At 41.3% G+C, this 23,939-nt stretch overlaps 1 protein-coding gene across 2 annotated transcripts in view; it reads left to right on the top strand.

The window, feature by feature from the left end:
• TTC7B (tetratricopeptide repeat domain 7B) overlaps nucleotides 1-23,939 on the top strand; it is a 266,729-nt gene that overhangs the window by 121,607 nt on the left and 121,183 nt on the right. For both annotated transcript variants that reach the window (XM_059723173.1, XM_006271821.4), the window contains exons 10-15: nucleotides 9,035-9,118; nucleotides 10,435-10,539; nucleotides 13,053-13,170; nucleotides 13,362-13,419; nucleotides 18,963-19,035; nucleotides 21,284-21,444. In XM_059723173.1, coding sequence (XP_059579156.1) covers nucleotides 9,035-9,118; nucleotides 10,435-10,539; nucleotides 13,053-13,170; nucleotides 13,362-13,419; nucleotides 18,963-19,035; nucleotides 21,284-21,444 — 599 coding nt within the window. The remainder of the gene's footprint in view (nucleotides 1-9,034; nucleotides 9,119-10,434; nucleotides 10,540-13,052; nucleotides 13,171-13,361; nucleotides 13,420-18,962; nucleotides 19,036-21,283; nucleotides 21,445-23,939) is intronic.

The following is a 23,939-nucleotide window of genomic DNA, read 5'->3' as shown; positions in this document are numbered from 1 at the left end:
TGGAGGGGGGAGGGGGATGTGGCAGTTCTGGGAGTGGGAGCTATGCCCTGCTGTCGCTTGCCAGGGCGGCGGGAAGGGGGTGGGGGGGCACGATGCAGGCGCCGCTTGCTTCAGGCAGGAGGCGGCAAGCGGCAGCAGGGCATAGCTCCTGCTCCCAGCGCTGCCTCACCCACATCCTGTGCTTTGCCTCCCGGAACTGGTGAGGAGTACTGCCTGTTTAGTCTATGGCCAAATCTCTGAAGTGGTGCTGAATCTTTTCTGCATCTATTCGGAGGCTTTTGATTCTTCTGTTCAGTGTTTAATTGGTCTCCTGATTCAATTCAGATTTGGAGATTCAGCCGCTAAATTGGGCCAAATCTCCTCCAAATCAGATCGGCTACTGAAGCTGCGCACAGCTCTATCGGATGCCACTTCCCAGCTCTCGGGGAACCACAGCGTCCTTAAAACTTCCTCAGTGCACCAGGTCAATTAAGATAGGGATGGAGGAAGAAAAATTGCTGGACCCTCTCTGCATAAGGGTCACTCTGCTCCCTCTTGAGGCACATGACTGCCCCCTCTCCTCCAGCCCACCTTAGGACCAAGCTGTGTTAATTTTACCTGCTGTTAGTGAAATGTTGCTAAACTCTATGTTCTAGACCACTTTTTTCCCTACCCAGAAGAGAATTTTTTTTGCTTGTTTGATTTTAAAATTTTCCAGAAATTCATTTGAGTTTAGTCCTTTTCTTTTTTAATTCACCTAGCAATGAATATGAGTCTTCTTCAGCAGTCCCTCAGTTGAGGATGATTGTCTGATCTGTGAGTCCAGAGATGGCTGATGAGGCCAATCTGGGATCAGCAGATTACTGCAACTTGGGCATGTGTTTCCATGTGGGGTGGGCGGCTCCAGATTCCTAATGAAGTCCATGACATGCTGTTTCTGCCACTCCTGCTTTTTCATCTCCTGTTGTCATCGTAAGGTTTCAAAGTACAGAGGTCCTTGCAGCAGACTCTTCCTCCATTTGGGGCACTCCTGGGTGATAGTCACCCACAAGTTGGTATCGATGTTGAATTTTTTTCAAGTTGTCATCAAGGAAATCCTTGAAATGTTTTCTCTGTCCTCCTCTTCAGTGTATGCCTTGACTGAGCTGGGAGAATAAAACTTGCTTCAGGAGTCTGGATTTGGATATTTGGATAATGTGTCTAGCCTAGTAAAGTTAATGTGGAACGATCGTTACCTTTGTTTGCGATGTTTGCTGGCAAAAGGATGCTAATGTTGTTGCATCTATTTTCCCACTGGATTTGAATGATCTTCCGCAGGCAGTGTTGATGGTACTTCTCCAGTGACTTGAGGTGCCTCATATACGTTGTCCACATCTCAGCTCTGTACAGTAAGGTAGGGATCACGGCTGCTTGATAAGCCATGAGCTTTGTTTTGGATCTGATGTCACAATCTTAAACACCATTTCCACAGGCGTCCAAAAGCTGCACTTGCACATTTGAGGTGATGTTGGATTTCTTCATCAATGTCAGCCTTCTGCAAGAGAGAGCTTCCAAGGTGCAAGGAATACTCGGGATTCTCCAGAGTCTCACCCTGAATCTGAATTACTGGAGCTGTCATCTGCTCAGTAAGAGCTAGTTGAAGGAGGGCCTTAGTCTTCTGAATGCTAAGCGTCAGTCCCATCGTATGCCTCGGTAAAGACATTGACGATTTGCCTGAAGGTTTGCTTCTGAGTGAGCACAGACTAAGCATCATTAGTGCTCTGGAGCTTGATGATTGAGGTTGGGGTGGTCTTGGTTTTAGCTCAGAGTCAGGTGAGATTAAACAAGAATCATGCCTAGACAGCAAGGATCTGGGAGTTTTGCAGATTTAAATACAGTGAGGATAGGATGCTGTTGTCTGTTATCTTTAAACCATTTTAAATATGTGGAATGTTATGCTGTGATAATGGTAGATCAGTTCTGCAGCAGCCATAGGGTAAGGCTTAATGCCATTTCATATCTGCACAACTGTGACTTGCCACTAGAGGGCCTGGTGAGCAGGGGTGTGGACAGGAGCCAGAACTCTATCCCTCCTCTGTGGTGGGAGAGGAATGGGGACGGTGGCATCTAGCCTAGAGGCAGGGAAATTACCATGTGGACTCTGACTTCCCTCACTCTGCTGCGAGCCAGAGCTGACAGTGGGAGGGGAAAAAATCTGGAGTGGAGAAAACCTGAAGTGAATGGGCAGGAGGAAGAAGTAAGGAGAAGAGTGAAAAACAGATTTATTTATTTTAAAGGAGCAAGATCTTGCATGTTTTTAATTGAATTTAGATTGGGACTGTGTTGGGGAGCGGGGGGTGGGGGAGTTGCGTTACGTCAGGGCAGAGCTGAGACCCAGCAGGCTTGTTGCATGGGTTGGGCAGAGCCATTTCAAATGAATAGAAGTCAGGGTGTGCTGGGGTCACACCCCCTGGCAGCAGGAGGGTGTGTTGCCTTGGCGCCAGCAGAACCCCACTGGGCAGTAGTTCAGAAGGGTTGAAAATTTGGCAATGGGGCAAAGGAGTGGGAAGGGGTAGGAATGGTGCACCCTTGAGTACTGGAGGAAACAAAATAGTGTTTTATCTATTTATTGAACAATCTGGGTAAAACTGGCCAAAGATAACCTTTGCTTGAAGTTCCATACCTTTAAAAATGTTTAGAGGATATCTAGCATGTGTTAACACCCTTAAACAGGTGAATGTTCCTAAATTTAAGTGTCTTTTATGACAAGTAATTTGTAATGCCACCTTTCTACTTTGGTCCATGTAGAAAGCTAAGCCTTGTAAAACATTTTTTAGCTAAATGTAATAACATGAAACCAGTTCTCCTTTGTATTTTCTAATATTTGGCAGAAGACCTTCTCCAACTTCATCTGCTGTCCGGTAGAAAGGAGAGGCAGTTTTACTATTTTTAATTGTACGTTTAGTTGTCTAGAGAACAGGGGTAGATGCATTTCTATTTTCCTATAGGGAAACAGCTTTACCCTAAATATGGGAAGAACGCATAAGTGAGCCAGTGCCTTCCTTATTTCAAGTAGCAGCCTACATGTACTGTTTTCTGATAGGGGGTTCAAAGACTACAACTATAAGAGAAGTTAGGGTTTTACAGTGAGTACAGAAATTATTCAAATATATATTTAAATCATTGCTACCAGAATGAGGAGAGCAAATTTGTTCTATTTCAAGCATCACATCGACAGGCAGTGGATTAACCAAAAGTAACAGGAAACGTATGAATTTTGATTTTTAGCAATTAATTTAATCTCTCTGAATGCCACAGCTATAAAACAGCTAAATTCAATTGTATTTCACATCATGTTAGCATCACTTTTCAAGCGCAGTTAATCAATATGGTTTTATAGAAATCCTTTCCTGATGTGTCAGTGAGCTAAAAAGAAAATTCTTTACATGGTTTGGACTCTGCAGCAGCATAGATACTATAGGTCAATGTTCCAAAGACTAATTCAAAGCCTTTCTAAAAGTTTTATTAAGGAGGAAATTTATGGTTAGTACATACTCTTCTGATTTTTAACTCTGCATCACTGCTTGGTTTGCCAGTTGGGCTATGAAAAGCAAAGGAATCTACATACTATCTTGATTTCTGTAAGTAGTACAGTTACTAACACAGTGCAAGGAGGGAATGAACTGCTAGTTTCATAGTTCCCAATGCATTATGAAGACTAAAATCATAATTTTGAAATGGCATTTCTCTTATGCTGTGCAACTATGGTAGATCTATGTTCAGTGCTTACTAGATGCTTGTGTTCTTTCCAATCTCCCAAATGGTGTATTTATTTATAAAGTACACATTTAAGAAATAAAGATAACTGTTGAGTTAGAGTCTAATACAGCAAGATGGGAAAGAGGCAAGGCATGACTCAGAGGTATTTACTTGGAACACTGTGAAATCTTTGCCTCTGGCTATAGTTCAGAAAAGGTATTGCATGGTGGTGATGAAGGCAAAAGCATCAAAGGTGACAGTTACTTAAAAAGTTGATAGCAACTTCAGAAAAGGTGTCAAGATTGTGGGGGGGGGGGCGGAACTAGGCTTATGAAAAATGTATGAGATCAAGGTATGGTATAGTGCAAAGGCAGTAATTCTTTGAGATATTTTAGTGCATGCCACCCAACCTGAGAGAGCGTTGCAGTATCCCATGCAGGAACAATTAGGTAATCAACCAAGGGTACAGACTTATTTTACTGGTGTATCTGCAAGAGAAGGAATCAAATATGTAGACCTAGATGACATAGGAAGCAACTTATATGTGAAGATGTCCCAGGGAAACAAAAATGGAGGCACTGGAATGGCCTCCCGTGGCAGGACCCGATGCAAGGGTGACCCGCCCAGGAAAAGAGAGAGAGAGAGCCCTGAAAAGAAGGCATACTTACCACCCACAGGGAAAAGAGAGCCACGCCGAGAAGGGCTGCTGGCGCAGTTCATCAACCGCTTTTATTGCTTACTGGGGGCGGTGCCAGCAGATGACATCAGGAAAAACCGCCACCCGGTGGATTCAAACACCGGAGGCAGAGAAATGGCAGGAGAGACGGCAGGGACGCCCGAGGGTGGAGTTACTCCCCGGGCGGCGTCTCAGAAAGATCGACAGCCCTGGAAGGGGCAGGGCAGAGACCCTCTGGAGGTTTCTCAGCTGTATTAAGAGGACCCAACACCCTGCTTGGCGGAACAACTGGGGCAAAGAGGGACTACGTCAAGGGATCAGAAGGACCACAGACATCGGACCTGTGAGTGGGGGTGGGCAGAGACCTGCACCCCGATCCTTTCGTTATTTCTTTTCTTTGTTCACTTTATTTTGGAGGGCACCCGGAGTTGTGACCAAGGAAAGACCCTCCACGGGTCCAGAGAGAGCGAGGTGGGATTTGCAGGAACCTTGGAGGAAGTTCAGACGCAAAGCCAGAGACGATCGCAGGCCTCGCAGTCATCCAGGACAGGCAAGCCGTCCAGGGATGGACAAGGTGGTAAAAAGACAGATGAAGACATCACAGGGGACAGGCTGACAATCCACCATCCAACAGTCCTGAGGGCTGATGCATGGCTGGGGTGTAGGGAAGGTGGAGCCCCAAAAACGCCTTCGGCAGGTAGTACCCAATCTGCGAGAATCCCCGAGAAGGAGCCTCACCACTGAAGAAGAGAAGACCAAGTCGTGGCAGGCGTGTGTCGGGATTTCCCTCAGGGTGGAACGTGACCTAACACCTAGGTTCTGGGGACATAACCCTCGGCTGAGCCAAGTGAACGCTTGAAGGCTGCCCGAGAGCGCCTATAGAGGTCAGGCGGGGCAGAAGGGAATTAAACCTTTAAATTTTGAGTTTGTGCCCTATAACTAGGTCAGAGCCAAGATCAATGTATGAATTTACTAAAAAACAAAATAACTTTTTTGTAAAGGTACAGAAATAAATTAGATTTTCAGCAAAACTCAAGCTATCTGTTTAGAAATGGTAACACTTATTCTCCATGATATACTTGCTGCTATGCTGCTTCCACTTCAGGGAAATCATAAGCTGACCTCCCAAGTGAAAGCTTTTAGTGTTCTTGTTAAAATCAGAAATTGATACAACAAATAGGATTAGGAGCTGTTATGTGGCTATAACTTTGATATCCTTGTTTGAGGAGACAATCCTGTTGTTTATTTATTTGGCTATCTTTTGATCAGACAGTTATTCATCTTGAATATGTTTGTGCTCAGTTTTATTCCTGTAAGGTAACAGTTCTGTGTGTGCTGTTTTTCTTCTTGGCTAAGTACGGATGGTCAAAAAGCCGAGGCTGAATCAATTCAGTCTCTGCAGGTTAATCTAAGATGCAGAGATTAAATTGAGAAATGACTGGACAGACATTCACTTTTCATTCGGGGAATGCAGCCACATACCTGCAATGGCTCAGGTCAGAGCCCAGGGCTCTCTGGCACGAAGCCAGCATGGGTTGTGTGTTCACTTCCTCTGCTGCCCCGAGGTCTCTGGGACTTGCAGTCCACAGTCACAGCAGAAGGGTTGCTGCAGGGTTGCTCATCATTTCCTCTTCCTGCTTCCAGGTGCTGCTGAGATTTGTAGTCCACAGTTGCAGCTAGCAGTAAGTTTTTAGCAGAGCAGGGCAGGGCAGCTCTGTATTTGGGGAAAAGGAAAGTTTTTTTTAACCCTCCTCCCTGGCCCCAGAACCAGGTCAGGGTTTGCATGGGGGGAAGCAGTCCCTGCCTTCTCTCCTCCGACGCCCCCCCTCACCTGCTTCTTTGTTAGAGCAGACAGCCTAGCCCAGGGCTGGAAAGTATGCTGGGGGACTGTGATTCAACTTGAACCAGGAAGGGGCCTGAGACGCAAGTTTTCATAAACTGGTTTGACTCAAATCAGTTAAATCTGATACTACATTCAACCAGGTTTATCTTAAACCAGTTTTAGCCATTTTGAAACTGGTTTGTGTACACTGAACTTCTGTTCTGTTTACAGGTTTAAACCAGTTTCTGATGACTTAAACTGGTTTATGTATAACTTCTGTCCCTAGCCCTTGTAATATGAGACTCAGTTTACAAGTGAATTCTTCTTCTTCTTCTTCTTGAAAAGCTCTGTATACAGGATAGGCCACATAAGATACCTGTGAGTTAGGATGGGCAGCCATTTAAACAGCAGTTGAAGTCCCCACAGGTTGGGCTGGTTTTTCTGCTTGGCAGACCTAAACACTGTGGGTTATACTGTGTATTGTTGACTTCACAGGGACAAAATTAATTTGCATTCTTTTTACTAGATATTTTGCCGAGTTCCATGGAAGTGCTCTTTTATTTTACATCACATTTCCTGATAGTGTTTCATAGACCCCCTCTACACATGATATCTATTGCACAATTTCCCTGTTAATTATATAACTTTAGACTGACTACACATGCAGATTTACTATGGTGCCTCAAGGTCCAACAGGCTATAAAGTTATTGCTCAAAAATGTGTAATATCTTCATCATGGGTTTCTATCCAGCTTTAATTTATGTGTGTAGGCATTTCCCACAGCTGGGACACAGGTGCAGCCAGGATCAGGAGTCCCCTCGCTAGCTGGCCACCCTTTCAGCAGAGGGGGCTCCCAGCTGTGGGAGCCTGCTTCTTGCCGGTGCAGTGGGAGCCTGGGATTAGCCCTCCCTGCATTGGCAATAAGGCACAATGGGATCTAATGTGCGATCCCACAATCATGCCTCCTGCTGTGCATGTGTGGTATGGTTGGAGGGGTGATTGTGTGGATCACACATTAGATCCCATCATGCCTTTACCTGTATGTGTAGAGGGGCCCATAATGCAGGTAAAGGGAGGAAGAAACATAAATGCCTCTCTGTATATCTTGTATCATTTCCCTTTCCCCTTGTATCATACACACACAGGAATCTTTCCATATAACTTTCAAGTGCTTTTTCAGGTTGTTTGTCTTCAGTCACAATTGAATACTTCCTAATTCAATTGTTGTGTGTTGCTTTAATCTATTGTTTTTACTGATGGAGATGAAATAATTGAACAACAATGCTGGATTTAAATTAATATTGACATTTACATAAAACTGTGATTTGCTGTACAAAATTATTTTCTAGATTGTACATGCAACAATGTTACAAGGGAATTATTGGTTTCTATCCTCCCCCACCCCACCATTTTTAAGTATGCATATAATATGGCATATTTTAAAGATCATATTTACCAACACTTTATGCAGTAGGTTCCCTATGATGAAACAGCTCAGGATATGTAAATTCTGTTCAGTAAATAAAATGCATTGTTGCTTCTGTTTTTGCATCATACTTCACCTCCGTTTCTATTATACTTAACTGCATTTTCTGTCTCTTTTGCAGCACTAAGGTCTTGTTTTAATATCAAAATAGCATTTGAGTTTTACAGTTTTGTGTATTTACAATGCATATAACAGACCATCACATGTTAGGAAGGTGATTGCTAAATCTCTGGTTTAATCCAAAAGAGTATCTTGTCCAGGAACTCCTTGGAGAGGTGGTTTGATTTGTAAAACCCTGGTAATAAGGGAAATGGTTTCTTATGGCCCACAGAAAAATGTGAAACCCTTTGTAATTGGCGCAAAACATTAATTTTAATATATTGCATCTCAGCGTACTAATTATTAATTATTAGTGTACTAATTATTAATGTAACTTATAGTATCTAGTTAATAAAATGAGCCTCAGCAGAACAGTATAACAAATTTGTGCTCTGACTCGGTAGTAGTTTTGATTCAGGATGGTTTTTTCTTTAAAGTAGAAATAACTGTCAAATAAGCTTTCACTCTACTACTTGCCTGTCTGGTTGGTGCCACTGATGCAGTAAGTGTTCAGGGAATGAAAAGGTTAGAAGCACCTTTGGCACAAAGCAGGAGCTGGGGTTTCCATCTGCTGGTTCTGTTATTAAATGAAAACATGGCAGATGTTTATCATTGCTTTTGGCAGGCTAAAGAGGAGCAACAGCTAAGGGGTACCTAAACACATGTGGCACAGGGAAAGAAACTCTCTCCTTAGTTCTTAAATGTTGTTCGTTTTTTGGGGTTTTTTTAATCCCGTGGAAGCTGATGACTGCTTCCTATTTTCACTCTGAAGTTGGTTATTTGAACTAATTAGGCTGCCAGCAAGTGTAACATTTCAGCTACTTAAGGGAAAAGGGGGAACAACCCCTAAGCAACACATTAGCTTTTACAATGTAACTGCTGTGGCTGGATGCTCCTGTAGTGATACAGTTAGACTAAATCACTATAAATTTAATCCTGAATGTAACAGGGTTAGTATTGCACAGGTGATAGTGTGCTTGTATTGCTATGGAAGTACACAGATGTAATGGTTACATCTTAACAGCTTACCACATATTATTTAATATTGATACACTTATGTCTGGCAGTGCCCTTAAGCTTTTTTATTTTATGCACTTTTTGAGGTTCTAGAGGCAAAATATTCCCAGTATTTCTCTACAGACGAGTGTGCATGTAACCTTTTGAAGGTTTGGGCTCTTAATGAGTATTATCAATATAATTTCTATCCTTTTCCCCCCCTCCCCGCAAATTTAGTGTTTAGAAAGAGCCATGAAGTTTGCATTTGAAGAGTTCCATCTTTGGTATCAGTTTGCACTGTCATTAATGGCTGCAGGAAAAGTAAGTCTTGCCTTTTTGTATTTAAATCTTTGTACTGATTGTCAGTTCTGATGGTATATTAACACTTACCTAGAAATCTTCATCTATTAAGACTGTTTATAAAACAATAATTAATTACTCCTCGAAGTAGCTCTGTGGGAGTGAACTAACAATGATTTTTTTTCTCAGTACTTGTACCAAGGGACAAATAAAGACAGTTCTTGTCAAAGAGTTTGTCATTTAGGAAGTGAAAATGTTGAACATTGTTGCTCAGTACCACAAGCTAAAGTTTAAAGTGAATTTTACAGTATTTTATTTTAGATAAATGATACCTAAAATGATATACTTAGATAGAAATTCAGTAAAGTCTTACTTTCAATACTGTCACAGTGAACAGGTGACAGGTTTAGCTAAGAATTTACACATTCATCTTTTTAATTTTATTTACTTTAAGAACCGCTTGTTATACCATCACTTGTAAATACTTTTCCATTATGCAATCTTAGATGGTTGAACCACATTTGATTATTATCACCTGGACTTTTTAAGCACAACATACTACTTTTGGTTCCTTTGCTTTCTTCTCTTCCACGTGGGGTTACAGAGGATAAACCAGTTTTATTATGGATGAAGCAGATGTCCATTATCTTTCCTCAAATCCTGTCTCCTTTGAGATGAGTGGGTTATTGTCATCTGGAAAAAAATTAATTGCATTATTCTCCATAAATTATTTTAAGGAAATTTGTGTAATTCACTGACCTTGAGGGCCTTACTATTTCTACCCCATCTTCAATGTAGTTTACAGCAGCCTATTAATTATGGTAGGGAAAAGGTAAAGGAAAAAATAGCCTTAGGCTCAGGAATAATGAAGGTCTGGTCTAAACTGCATTGGCTTAGAATATATTAGAACAGTCCCTTAAGTGTTGTTATACCCTCTGGTGATCACTGAAGTACATCCTGCTTTAGTTATCTGTCCATTCCCACCCACTTATTTGCCACCGCCCTGTGGGGTGACAATAAGGGAAATGATATAAAGCCTGGTGTCTCCTCAGTTGCTCCTCTAGAGCACTTTGTTTTGTATGCATCACTGCAATGTAGTATGCAGGCCAATATCTGATCCAGCACATTTGACTTTGCTTAGTGACTACAGTGGGTCTCAAAGCCTCTCCTGTCTGATCTGACAGACGCTCTTGTGACAGGTCTTTTAACTTAAAATTGTTTAGGAATAGCTTCTTCAGTTGGAACAAGGTAAATCAGTTAATCAAAGTAGGAGTCTTGTTTTTGATGTTTCATGCTTCACTCTTAGTTGTTTCACTGAGAAATACATTTTTGCACAGTCTGCTCGAGCTGTGAAAGTCTTAAAGGAATGTATACGCTTGAAACCAGATGATGCTACCATACCACTCCTTGCTGCCAAACTGTGCATGGGATCTCTTCACTGGGTAAGTTGGATTTGTTGTCAGTCTAATCAGCAAGAACTGAACACTTCTGGAATGTCACATCCTTAAGCTATAGACTTTAAAAATGCTCTGAGCATGATGACAGTGTGCAGTAGACTACTGATGGAAGATGCAGCACAGAAAAATTTCTTATAAGAGTGCAACTGAACAGTACTGTAAACCAGTATCTATATGGGTTACAGAATATTTGGAAATGGTGGTTACCATTTTAAGAAGTCAGCATTTAACAATATTTAGCTTATTGATATTTGGTGCTACAGCTGTTGTATGCCAATGTGTGATAACTTAATAAATGAAGCTGCTGTATTAAGACCCTTCCAAAGTTGTTCTCAGAGAGATCAGTAACTATTCACACAGAACATCACTTTTAAGGTAGTATATGATTCAGGATTATTTGCCCCTTTTTGCTTTAATGGTAAATAATCAGAAGGAAGAATTGTAGCAGTAGCAAGCTCTGTTTGTTGCTCAGACATCCCAAGAATTAAAAGTGAAGTCTAAATTGTTGAGCTTACCTCATCATGTGTCGTCTACATACATTGTGTGTTTATGGTGCTGTGTATAGAATTTCTCTAATAGATTTATTTAATTTAGTTCTATAGATAAAAAGTAAAAAAAAAAAAAAAAAATCAAGGTAAACATGAATCAGATTACAGTTATTTTCTCACTTCAGAAAGAAAAAGCAACAATGAAAAACAGGCTTTCATGCTTTTTAATTTCAGTCTCTTAAAATGTTTCTGGGAAAACAATTTTATTTCTTCTAGGTTTTAAAGCAAGTTTTTTTTCTAAAATCTAAATTAGGATTATGTTCAATCTTCCTGTTTCCCACTAAAAAAAATGTTCTTTAAGATGTCCTGAAACTGGTATCTCTCTACACAAAATGTTTAACTTTAACTTAGTATTCACTGTGGTTAGTGCACACATTACATTATGGACTTGAAGCTGACAAAAATAATTGGGAGGGAAAGAGGTTCTTGTTATTTAAAAGCTGTAGTTACACTTAATTTGTTGTGAATGCATGGTGCTATACATAAAGTGCTATGGAGGAGGGGAAGACAGTTCTTTATAACTTCAAGTTCAAGCAGAAATGGTGCAGTAGCAGAACTAGGTTAAGCTGTTAAATGTGGTATCAGCTGATTTTACTGATACAGACTGACACTAAATTGACCCCCATACATGTACTGCCTGCTTTAGAGTTTCCTCAAATAAAATTTGTTGGTGTGTTTGTGGATGCTTGTTTTGTAGCTGTCAACTTTACTTGGGCAGCAAACTGGCATGCATTTCTAGTGCATTTCTACTGCCAGGTTTTTCCAGGAGAGGGAGTAGTACAGGCATTCAGGCACTGTACCCTTTCCCTTGGTCCTCATGCCTTCATGAGACTGGGATGATCCCAATGTGGGGAAGGAATGGGGAGCAGTAGCTGCTTCACTCCTGTTCCCATGTGGGAGTGTAGAGCTGGGAGGGGAGTAGAGCAGTGGGGTCAGGTGCTCGACCCATTCACCAGACCAGGCAGTCCCTGGTCTGGGAAGGGGCAAGGAGTTTTGGCACCTGTTCCAATCTTCCTCCAACCCCCAGGAGAAATACAATGTGGGCTTGTGCACTCGTAGCTTCTACGGCAAGAGTGGTGATTCTCCTGGTAGAGAGAGAATACTTGTACATGGCCTTCTTTGTCAAACTACAGTGTGAGAGGTATGGAGATATGTAAGCTCTGATCTTAGCAACTCTGCATGGCAGAACCTTTTTGGATTCAACGGCATTTGTGAGATGCAGAGGCCTGTTTGTTTAGGTGTCCTTCTTGACTCGGAGCATTTTTCTCTAGTTGTTGTTTTGAGAAAACTCTAAGAGCAGCCACTTTGTTAGTAAAAAGGTAATGTTGTCTAATTGGAAAATATAAAATGGCAAAGGGAATTCAGAGTCAAGTGGAAGACTCCAAATTGCTTTTCAGCTTTTTTTGTAAAGACTAGATGTTTAAAGATGGGCACCGACACTGAGTGAGGATAAACCATGTAACTGTCAGAATGGTTATTTTAACTTTCTATGAACCTGTATATTTATAAGATAAGCAGGAAAATCAATGAGGTAAACAGATGTAACAGTTTTACTGATAGAAGCATTTAGGATATAATTTACCTGCATAATCTTTTAGCAGTGTAAGTGGAGCAGAACCATTGGAACTTTAATTCTGTTTCATTCAGCGTTTAAATTACAAGTTGAGCTCACTTAATCCCCTGTAGGAGCATGCAGATGTAAACACTGTATCCTAACAGCTGGTGCACGCTCCAGTGAGGCAGCTGCTTCTTCTAAACTTAAGTGGGAAAGTGAAGCAAGTCCTTAGTGGTAAAAGTTTGTTGTGTGGCGTAAAAAAAAAAATGGTAGTCAGGCTTCTTAGCTTTGTCTAAGAACACACACTCCCTGTTTTGTATTTATGGAGTTGTGTGGAGTTTTCAGAAGCAGAAATCTTCATAAGACTCTCTTGTTCATTTTTGTAATGGTTTCAGTTGGAAGAAGCAGAAAGATTTGCCAAAACAGTTGTTGATCTTGGAGACAAAACCTCAGAGTTCAAAGCAAAAGGCTACTTGGCATTAGGACTGACTTACAGCTTGCAAGCCACTGATGGTAAGAAAACAAGTTTCACAAATGATAAATTCGTGTCACAAGTAAATCTACAGAAGCGTAACAGCCCTTTGTGTTCTATGTGCTGTGTGCTATTTTTGTCCTAATCTATTGATATGTTAGACTTCGTCAAATAAATGTGTGGAACCAAATCTTTGAATCTTAAGTAATGCTGATTAAATATATCCTTTTAGCATCTTTGCGAGGTATACAAGAGATCCTGCAGAGAAAGGCTCTTCTTGCATTTCAGAGGTGAGTGGGTGTTAATCTTTTAATTCTTCTGTATGTAATGAAAAGCCTTATGTGGTTAAAAAAAAGAGAGATTTATAAAGATTACATAATGAGAATTTTACCTCTGAGAGTCTGTCTTCATGAGTACAGAACATATTGCATTAACATTCACTTCATCAATTTTTGCCAGAAAAATCCAAACCAATTTTTAAGAGTTTCCTCTTACTTTATGTAAGATATTTTCTGTTGCCATTGAATGGAGAACAACATTTTGCTTTGCAGCCTTTTAAATAAATATTCTCTTATTCTGGTCTGGAAGGAAAAAAGAAAACATATCCCTTAAGGACACTTTTAAATACTGTAAAATGATTCAGTGGTGATTTGTCACTGGTCAGATTGTACAGCAGGTGTTCCCAATTACAGATTCAGAGTTTCAGTTGTATAGTGAGAAAAAGGGAATGTATTGCCTGCAAGAAGTACCAGATTGACAGATCTGGAGAAGGAGGTCCTTTTTGTCCACAGAAGAGTTATATCACAGGCAGTGACAATGCAAACTCAAGCACCAGTTTGTGTGTGTGAGGCCTTACCCAGAAGCAGTACTGTTTTGAGGGAGACCTGATTCCCTCTCCCTGGGTTTGTTCTTGCAAGTATTAACAAGCAAACATGGAGGAAAATTGAGATCTTTTCATGATTTAGATTCTAAATATAAAAGCACTTGCTGATGGATACTGTGACACTTACAGTGGTTATCTAAACTTGGCTCTTCTGAATAGTTGTCTTTAAACCCATTTTATTATCCAGGTCTGATTTGCTTTGTGCAGAGTCTTTTTGGCTTTTTTCCTTCCTTGATAAATTGGGAATGAACTAATGAGTCTGTTTTTATGTAGGGGTTTTTCTATAGGGTTTTTAATGTAGCACATCACAGGAGAGGAGATCAGAGGAAAAATGGGAATGTGTGCTCTTATGCAGTCTGTAAACCTTGATACTTTTTTCAAGCCTGTACAAGGGCAGTGATGTGGCTGCTCCCCTCACTTCTTACTTGCATGTGCATGTGCTCTTTGTCTTCACTCCATCTTAGTGTGTACTTACCACCTCTTGGCTCCCCCTTGATTCTACAACCATATCTGCATCCTCCCCTTGCCCCAAGCATTGGAACTTGAGCACTTCCATTGCCTCCCTCCCTGTCCACTTGCCTCATACATGCACTCTTCTGCAGTTGACTTGTGTGACATTTCATCCAAGATTTAAGCTCATAAAATAATTTGCATCCCTCTAGTTCACTTCCAGCAGTGGGGAATGGAGACTCGCTTCTGAAGCTAGCTCTTGCCTTCCCAGCTGGTAGTTAACTGTCTTGTCTTCCAGCCTACCAAGGAGATCCCAAAGCCCTTACAGAGCATTTTTCTGGTATTCCTCCATGGGTAGCTTCCTGTTTTCTGAAAGATCAAGGGGAGGGTAACACTTACCCAATCTTGTTGGCTCCTAAAAGCTGCAATTGTACTCTGGTTTTAAACTGATAGAAGGAAGGGTTGCTAATGAAAATGGAGTGTGCCTCACTATGCAGAGAATGTACTATTGGTCTCCCTCTGTTCTTCTTAGTGCTTTATTCTTGGTGGGGAGGGTAACTGTTTTTGGCTTAAATACTATAGAAAAATAGGGTTGTATTGAAGGGATTATTAGAATTAATTCTCAAGAATAATACTTGGTTTCAAGCTTGATGAGAATTGCTTTCATGGAAAAAATAGCTTGTCATTTATCTTCTGTTTGTATTACTTCTAGGAACTTCCTTTCATTTTTACAACAAGCTTCTTGATGTTTTTACCATTTCAAAGACTTGTTAGCAGTGAATAAGTTTTCAGATAATCAGCTGATATCAGCTTGTCTCTTCCACGAGGTCTTACAGATGTCCTTTAGCTCTAGAGTACAGACAGAATTTTAATTTTCTAGTGACTTGAAGTTTTGAAATAGTTGTGCAAAACAGAAGCATATAATGGCCACATGTAGGGTGTGTCAGAAGTGATTACATCTGCTTCCTTTTCTTCTTCACTATCTCTTTGTGGTTTTCTGTTTCCAGTTGATTCAGCCTACTTGGAGCATACACCATTGTTCTGTATTCAAGGCTCCTTCTACACCTGCATGTTAAGGTGCGATAGGATCTAATGCATGATTCACACAATCGTGCCTTCTGTCATGCCACATGCATGGCAGGAGTGCGATTGTGGGATTATGCAGTAGATCCCATTGCACCTTATTGCAGGCAAGAAGCAAGCTCCTGTGGCTGAGAGCCCCATGCACCCCATTTGAGGGGCTCTCAGCTGTAGTGCCACCTCATGTACCCCTAGGATTGTGAGATTGTGATCTCCCTGCCCTGGGGGTATGTGAAACCCCTGGAGCCAGAGGATCACTGCCAGAGAGATTTCCCTCCCCCTCCCCCAGCTCCAGGGGTTTTATGCAGTCCTAAAACAGGATGATCACAATCCACACACCCCCCCCCCCCCCCCACCTGCTGCCCAGGGGAGGTGTAGGGTGCCCCTGCAGTTGGGAACTCCTCAGCTGAGGTGTGTGAGACTCCCAGCTGCGGGAACTTGCTTCTTGTTTCCCACACCCTCAAGGTGGGGGGGATCCTGTCCCAGGGGTTTGCTGGGAAGTACGCTGCAGGGACCCAGTGTCTGGAGCTGAGAGCCCCAAATAGTTGTGGGACTCAGCCCTGGCTGAGCAAGGTTCCCCGCTGTGCCTGGGAACCCTGTCAACTGATGGGGATCCCAGCCACAGAGGAGACCTTGCTACACGTGAAAATGTAAAGCTCAATAGCAATTAGCTATAAAGTAGGTATATGTTTCGAGGTCTAACTTCATAGCAGGTTGGAGCCTTTTATTGTGTGGTAGCTACTTTGAATGTGTAGCTAGTCTCCTGGTAATTGTGCAATTACCAGGTACTTGTGCAATACCTGTAATGTATAGAGGGAGTCTAGTAATCTAAATTCAGTATTTCAGTTCACTTCACATAAGAATTAAAAAAACCTCTTCTGTCAATTTGCATTCCCTTGTTAATTTGAACCAGGATTTTAAATGCAAGTATCTTTGTTCTTATCAAAAACATGAGGCGTTATAAAAAAGCAAACAGTTAACATGGGCTGAAAATCCCCCCTAGTATTATTATTGGTATTTTAAGTCCAAAAACATATGGTTTCAGCCACTTGTAGAGAGTGAGTTGCCCCTTAAAATGGTTGATACCTTCTGTACCTTTTATAAGTAATTTTTTTTAAAGGAAGAAAGTTAACTAAGAAACTTTTATATTGTCAAGTATGGTAAAGTGATACCTCACTTAGAGCCACCTTCACTAGCAGAGATTCATACCCTGTAGCCCTGCTGAAATATTTTCTTTTCATTACTGCAGCAGTTAACACTACTGTTTTAGTTGCATTGATAGCTTATACAACCAACTCCATTTAAAGGCTGCCAGTATGGGGCACCATACTGCCACCATATTTTTGCACCACATTTCCCAGTATGTTTGTTTGTTATATGCTCCCACTCACTCTGTAAAAATGTGGTGCTCCAAAAATGGGAATACTTGCATACAATAAAGTTACAGTCCCAAGTGAGATGGTTCTCTCTTCTGCTCTGGGGTTTTCAAGAGGAGGCTGGACAGATATTTGGCTGGGGTGTTATGAACCCGCACTTGTTCCTGCCTGGGGCAGGGGGTCAGACCTGATGATCTATTTGGGTCCCTTCTGACCCTAATCACTATGACATTATGAAAGTCAGCAGCTGTGCAGGCCTCCTTGGGCATCTCTGCCAAGTTCTTATTCCTGCTCTAAAAGAGCAGTCTCTGGAAGGGAGAGTAGAGTGACCTCTAACTCTGCTAGGGTCAGAGGACCAATTATGGGGCAGGTTTTGGCATCTGTCTGTTTGAAATGACACCAGGGTTACCAATCTTTCCACAGGGTTGGTGCATGCTTGCACAGTGTTTGTGTTGGTCATTTCATGTGTCACCAAACAGCTGACAGATGGTAGCTGCTTTGAACTTTAACTGACCGGAATGTTTTTTTTTAAAACTAGTAACCTATAAAGAAAATCTTTGTATCTTGTTCCCTGGGCCAGCCATTCTGAAGGGATTTTTTTTTTTTGCTTGTTTACTCTTTTAAAAAACAAGTAAAACTAAAAATGTCTCTGGACTGTGCTAAGGGCCTGTCTCTCTAATACTAGTCTCTGTTTTCCCTTCATGATCATAAAGGATAGAACCTTTTTTCCTCTGAATAAAGAACTCAACTTTTTTCATTTTTGTGACTTAATTGCATACTTTGCTCATTATAAGCATCATTTAAATGCCCACAATTAACTTAAATCTGATTTTTGTTTTTTTGTTTTTTAACGGAAGTTTTAAAGTAGTTTAGCTCTACATCTACCGTCCTTGTTTTCAATGAAAAACTACATATGCGTTCTTTGAGAATTGAATTTTTGGGAAAGTAGTGAGATTGGCTAGACAAAATGAACAGTGAGAAAACGATGTAGGTTTTTCTCTAATTATATCAGATGATTGTTATGTGTAATGACAATGGGTTGGTGTGTTTAAGAGAAGTGATTTTTGCTTAATTTTTTATTGCTAAGTGCTACTATCACAGAACCCTGTCACTTATTTTTGAGCTCTGAAGTAATGCTCGTAAAGGAAATACTGTCAATTTCTGCATCCCCCATTTTTAAACAAAGGCTCATTTTGAAGTTAGTTTTTATGCTGCCCTGTGCTACAAGGGTGAACTGCCAGAAGATATTTAGTACATCTCTGGAGTGTCAGGATACTCCTCCTTCCTTGCCCTTGAGTTTTAGGTGGTGCAGGAACCTACTCTGGATTCCTTTAAGAAACACTTGGATGCTTATCTTGCTGGGATCACTTGACCACTGCTAACTGCCTGCCCGTTGGGCAGGAGGCAGGACCTCATGATCTTGTGAGGTCCCTTCTAGTCCTAATGTCTATGAAATCTGTGAAATCCAGAAATCTATGTGAGGAACCTAATAGGGTCCCCAGAAGCTATACTGTGTTGCATTATAGGAAGATTTTTGGAGTCTGCAGCTCACACTATGGGATTTACAATAATAAGATCTAGCTCACTTAGCTGTTCCTTTCCCTTGAGTTTTCAGTTTTAGTTCCATCCTGTTCTGCCTAATTGAGATCACTCAGGCATCTACTATGCAGCTGGCATCACCCTACTTTTTCTGAATTTTGTGTGTAAAACGAGAAGCTTGGGAGTAATCAATGGAAAGTTGAGTATCTCTTGCAGTGAACTCTTCAACAGATCCCTTGCATGGGTCTAGGATTAAACTTTATTAATAAATTTTATATCACTCACTTTTAAAATTGCACAAAAAAGGACTATTTTCAAACCAAAAATCATTTTTACTTAACTTCAGGGTGCTATAACAAAATATTACAATGAACTCCAGCCAGGCTGAGATGGAAGACCAATGTATCCCTGTACTCTGGGTAAAAAAAGAACAAACAAGCTCAGAAGTGATATGAATGTATAGTGGATAATGTGTTGTAATAGATTGACTATTTATTTTTTTCAGAGCCCACAGTTTGTCTCCAACGGATCATCTGGCAGCATTTTACCTGGCTCTGCAGCTTGCCATATCTAGACAGGTTAGTTCTACTTGAGGTGCATTAAATCTTCTCATTATGATAGTTGTATAGAAATTCTGATCTGTGCAAATGGCTCTTTACCACATGTTTTTCCAACAGAACAATTCTTGCTTTTTTTTTTATAGCCTTCTGGAATGTGTGCACATTGATGTGATAGATTGGTCTCTGCTCTTCAACAGGCCTGGCATTGTAGCTGCCATCACTATCTGGGGTATTGCCTACAGAGGTGTCAAATGCAGTTCAGGGGCTGGATTCAGCCTACAGAACCAGGTCATCTGGCCCCCAGCCTTGATGTGGGACCGTCCCTCAGGAGCAGCTGATCATCTGTCAGACTCATGGCACTGTAGGCTTAGCAGCACTATGTCTCATTCCTGCTGCTGTAGTCCTGCACCCACAATGCTGGGCTGCTTCCTGCAGGTGCTGTTGGTGCTCCAGTGCTGGGCAAAAGCAGTGGATGATTGCCAGCCAAGCTAGTGAAAGCTCCAGCAGTACCATAGGAAGAAGCCTGGTACCAAGACATATTCCCTCAGGGATGGCCAAGAGTCCAGGTCTGACCCATGGTGCTGTAACCCCAGCAGCCCTGCAGAAAGGGCTGGCATCACAGGCATTTGGTGGCTGCTGCTGTGAGAACAAGCCTTAGTACTGGACTAGTTCCAGTGGTTTTGCTGGGGCTCCAGCACCATGGGTTTTGACCAGATGCTTAGCTTCAGCCATAGGAGCCATGGTGCTGGGCTGCTTCTTGCAGTGTTGCCTCTCGCTGACTTGTCTGCTGTGCACCAGAAAGACTGCAGCAGTGCTGGAGCCCCAGGAACACCACAGGAAGAAATCCAGCATTGTGACTCATCCCAGCAGTGGCAGCCAAATGCCTGGGGTGCTGGGCCCTCTTCCTGTTGGGTCCTGGACGGCTGGAGTAGGCACCATGTGTGCTGGATCTAGCATAGGGTCAGGCGGGGAGGGGTCCATAGACAGCATCCAGCCCACAGGGCTGACCACACACCATCTATCTGTCACTTAGACTGGTCACTAGCCATTCATTCAGCTTGTGGGGCCAGGTGAGTTTGACACCCCTGCCTCAGGAGATTGTATTGCACTTCATGTCATGTGTAGACTGAGGTCAGAAATAAAACACAGATGAGTTTTCTTATTTCTTTTAAGGCCATGGAAATTTTACATTTGAAGGCTCTTCACTGTGTGGATATCCTCTCTCAAAAATTGGATCATATCTGCCATGTAGAAGCGTGATAGTGTTAGGTTCAGGCATGCACACTGTTTTTTCAGTGCATGAATCTGATTTTTTGTTCATGAAGAAAATTTGGTTTGGAAGTGAGGGGGTTGTGAACAGTACTACACAAATCTGTTTAAAAAAGATTTTTAAGCAGCAGCAAATATTTTAAAGCTATAAAAGGGGTTGGGGATCTGTTATGCTCTTACAAGAGAGCCTGAGTTCTGTACTGTTTTTCCCTTAAAGGAGCTAGGCCTGTATCTTGCATTACATGAATCAGGATAATTCAGAATTGCTTTGTATGCATCATGCTAAGCTTTTTCCTGTGTCAAACTTTATTTTATTAAATTTTGAGCATGGTAGTTTTACATACTCTACACAATTACTTTTCTTTGCTAATGAACAGAAGAGACATCAGTGTGTATGTCACATTAGAATGGAATGAGAATGTTTTTCAGTACATGGTTTTGACTTTGCACCAAAAAAACTTGAATTCAGAAATGCATTGTGTCATGATATAAAGTTAGTGGGTTTTTTCAGTGCTTTGTCACCTTTCTTTGAGGAAAAACATCTGCAGCTGAGGAGATCAGAAATTTACAGTAAAGAAAAAGCTGTTTAGAAATCAGTAGCTCTGTTTTTGTTTTTATTTGGATAGGCTTGAATTGAGTTTAAAGTTAAAAATATCTTCAGAACCTCATTAAGAATGTATCATAAATTATGAAAGGAAGCAACAATATTTATCTCAGAATGAATCTGGTATTCTAAAGGTATGTTAAAATGTTTGACAGCAATATTCATCTCACTTTATAGGTTAGTTTATTACTTTGAAACTTCTACAGTTTGCTGTGAAATGTCAAGTCTATGAAGTCCATGTCATGTTTCTGATTTAGTGTTTTTACAGGACTCTTTAGAATGTTGCATAGCATTGAAGTGTATTACACTGCACATACCCTGAATGTTAATATACATTCATTCAAATTGTAGCAGGCAATACTTCTCATAACAGTTCTCTGCATTTTAAATCAGATACCAGAAGCTCTGGGTTATGTTCGTCAGGCTCTTCAACTTCAAGGAGATGATGCAAACTCTCTGCATCTTCTTGCGCTCTTGCTCTCAGCTCAGAAACACTATCATGATGCTTTGAATATTATTGACATGGCCTTGAGTGAATATCCGGAAAACTTTATGTGAGTATCTGAGATGGTAATTTGCATAGACCCTCCTTCTGCTTTTATTTATTTTCCTGTTTAGTACTCTACTGCACTTATTTTGAGGGAGGGCAGATTTGGAGACTTAACTTTTTTTGGTTTAGCTATATTTTGCCTAGTATATTAAGGCTTTACAGCTAATTCATAGTTGTTTCTTAACTTTTTGATTCTTTTTCTCCAAATATTGGCAAAAAGCCTCATGTATAGGTGATTTTATATTCTGTAGTATTCCATAGACAGATTTGTTTTGAATTTTTCCCCTTGCCCAGCTCCTCAAGAAACTTAAAAATTGATCTGCTTCTGCATGGGGTCAGTTTGTATTGAGAACAATACAGAGCAAATGACCTGTGTGGTACCCTTGAGGGCCAGTCAGTGTGGGGTCATCCACTCCACTACCCTTAAGGACATCTGCTCTGGCATATTTAAGGATGCAAAAACATCTACTTAGCTGCCCATAGTGGTATCATATAGGGTCATCTTCTCTTTTATGGTGGCTTAAATGGCTGAGACACCCAGATTTCTTCTGAATGCTGGCAGATTTGTCCCTGATTTCTGAAGAATCCTTGGAGGAGAAAAAAAACACATTGGATTTGGAGCTCTGCTGCTTTCTGAACCAAATGAATTTGAGATTCCCTTTGCTCTGCAGACACAGCTATTTCCTTCTGCTCTCTTGAAATAGTTAACTCCTGCCTACAGCACTCTTGGGTTGCATCTAGCCCCTCTGTGTTGGAAGAGGATGGTGGAAGTTTTTATTCTCTTTCCTCCCTTAGACACCTGCATGGCAGCCAGTCATTGTATCAGGATTTCCCAGCATGGTGTATGGCATTCTACATATAATTAGATTATTTTCTATAGGGATTTATCTGCAAAGCTCCAGTTATGGCATCATAGAGTATATCTGGCACTTATGTGAAATGGAATGTTTGGCCATAATTTTGAATTTACACAAGTGCTTTGGATGCTTGCTGGCCTGATTTTTTTTTTTTTCCCTTTCAGCCACTGATAACAAACACGATTTTCTCTCCCCTTCTAGATGCCTGTGAAAAGAGATCCCTTTATACTGTTCCCTTCTCTTGTTTGGGGCTGCATTTGCCAAGGTGCAAAGTGATTATGGCACTTCCTGCCGCTCGTAATATTTTAATCCTTTTTTAAAACATTCAGTATGTTCCCAAATTTGTTTTTTGTCCTGTGCACAATTGAATGTGCTACCAGTGTTTCACCCCCAAATCTACCCCCTGTTTTATAGACACCCTACTTTGTGATGTGATAAAGTAACAACCCCACTCCCTAGCCTTCTACTGAAAAACATACCCATTCAATGTGACCTCTTCTCCTAAGAAATCAAAATCTTGCATTAGGCCAAAAAAAATCTTTCATCCTGAGGGGGGGAAAAAAAGGGGGAGGTATGGGGAGAAATAATGCGTGATGCTGGACTGTTTGCATCAGATCACAGCCCCTTCACTGCATGGGCATGCATTTCTTAATTTACTTGCTTTATTATTGATTGTATAAATATGCAGTCTGACCTCGGGGGGGGAGGAACCTATGGAAACATAATAAAAATCCATCGGCCTTAACAAGTATTTTGCGACTGTAGAATGCTATGCACAACAAATCTAAAAGCAATATGCTTGACATCCTAATATAACTGCAAGTTACCTTGCTGATGACATTGATGGGAAGTTGAACTCCTTTCATATCCAACAGTACTTATAACATGTTCTTTTAATTAGGATAATATTTTATGTTAAAGAACAAACTCCTTCCCTGCTGCTTTTATTCACAGGTGTCAGAATTCAAAGGAATATATGCAAAGGGACAAAGCCTTATGTTGGCGCAGTCGGTTTTTTTTTTACTTTTCAAACTCAAATTTCTCAAATTCAGCAAGACCTCAAATGAAGATGCAATACGTGGATTCATACAAGTACCCTTAAATATCATTTTAGTTAATACATGCAGAGGCTTAACTGTGTCTGAGCAGTACTGTGTGCCCCCTCCTTCCCCCTCCCCATTCCCGCACCTTCCCAGCTCCAGCAGTGTGGGAGCAGCAGCCAGGAATTTGCTGCTGCTGGGGAAAATGTCACCTCTTTTGCCATAGGCATGTGTTGAGCAAACGGAAGAACACTGTTTTTTCTCCAGCAAAAAGGAGGCAACATCTCCCCCTCAGCTGTTGCTCTTGCACTGCAGCTGCTGCTCCTTCTCTGCACTCTGTTGCCAGAGCTGCTTCAGGGAAGGTGCTGGGAGAGTTAGGGGATGGGAAGGTGAAGCACCCTCTTTAGACAGCCACTGGGGCCGATGAGAGAACAGAACATTGGATTCCACAAAGGCTCATTTGTTTGTTAGATTTGTCACCCTTACCATTTGAGCTGAGGCTTTTTGAGTAGTGGTTGGTGGGTGATTTAGGCATAGTGTACATGTGGAATAGTTTGCAGGTTTGAAAGCATGGTCAAAATGATTTAGGGTGACCTTCCTGT

This window comes from Alligator mississippiensis, chromosome 2 (genome assembly GCF_030867095.1).
Source record: "Alligator mississippiensis isolate rAllMis1 chromosome 2, rAllMis1, whole genome shotgun sequence".
NCBI classification, from domain to species: domain Eukaryota; kingdom Metazoa; phylum Chordata; order Crocodylia; family Alligatoridae; genus Alligator; species Alligator mississippiensis.
Note: the sequence above shows the minus strand (reverse complement) of the source record. Positions and strands in the feature narration are given on the sequence as shown.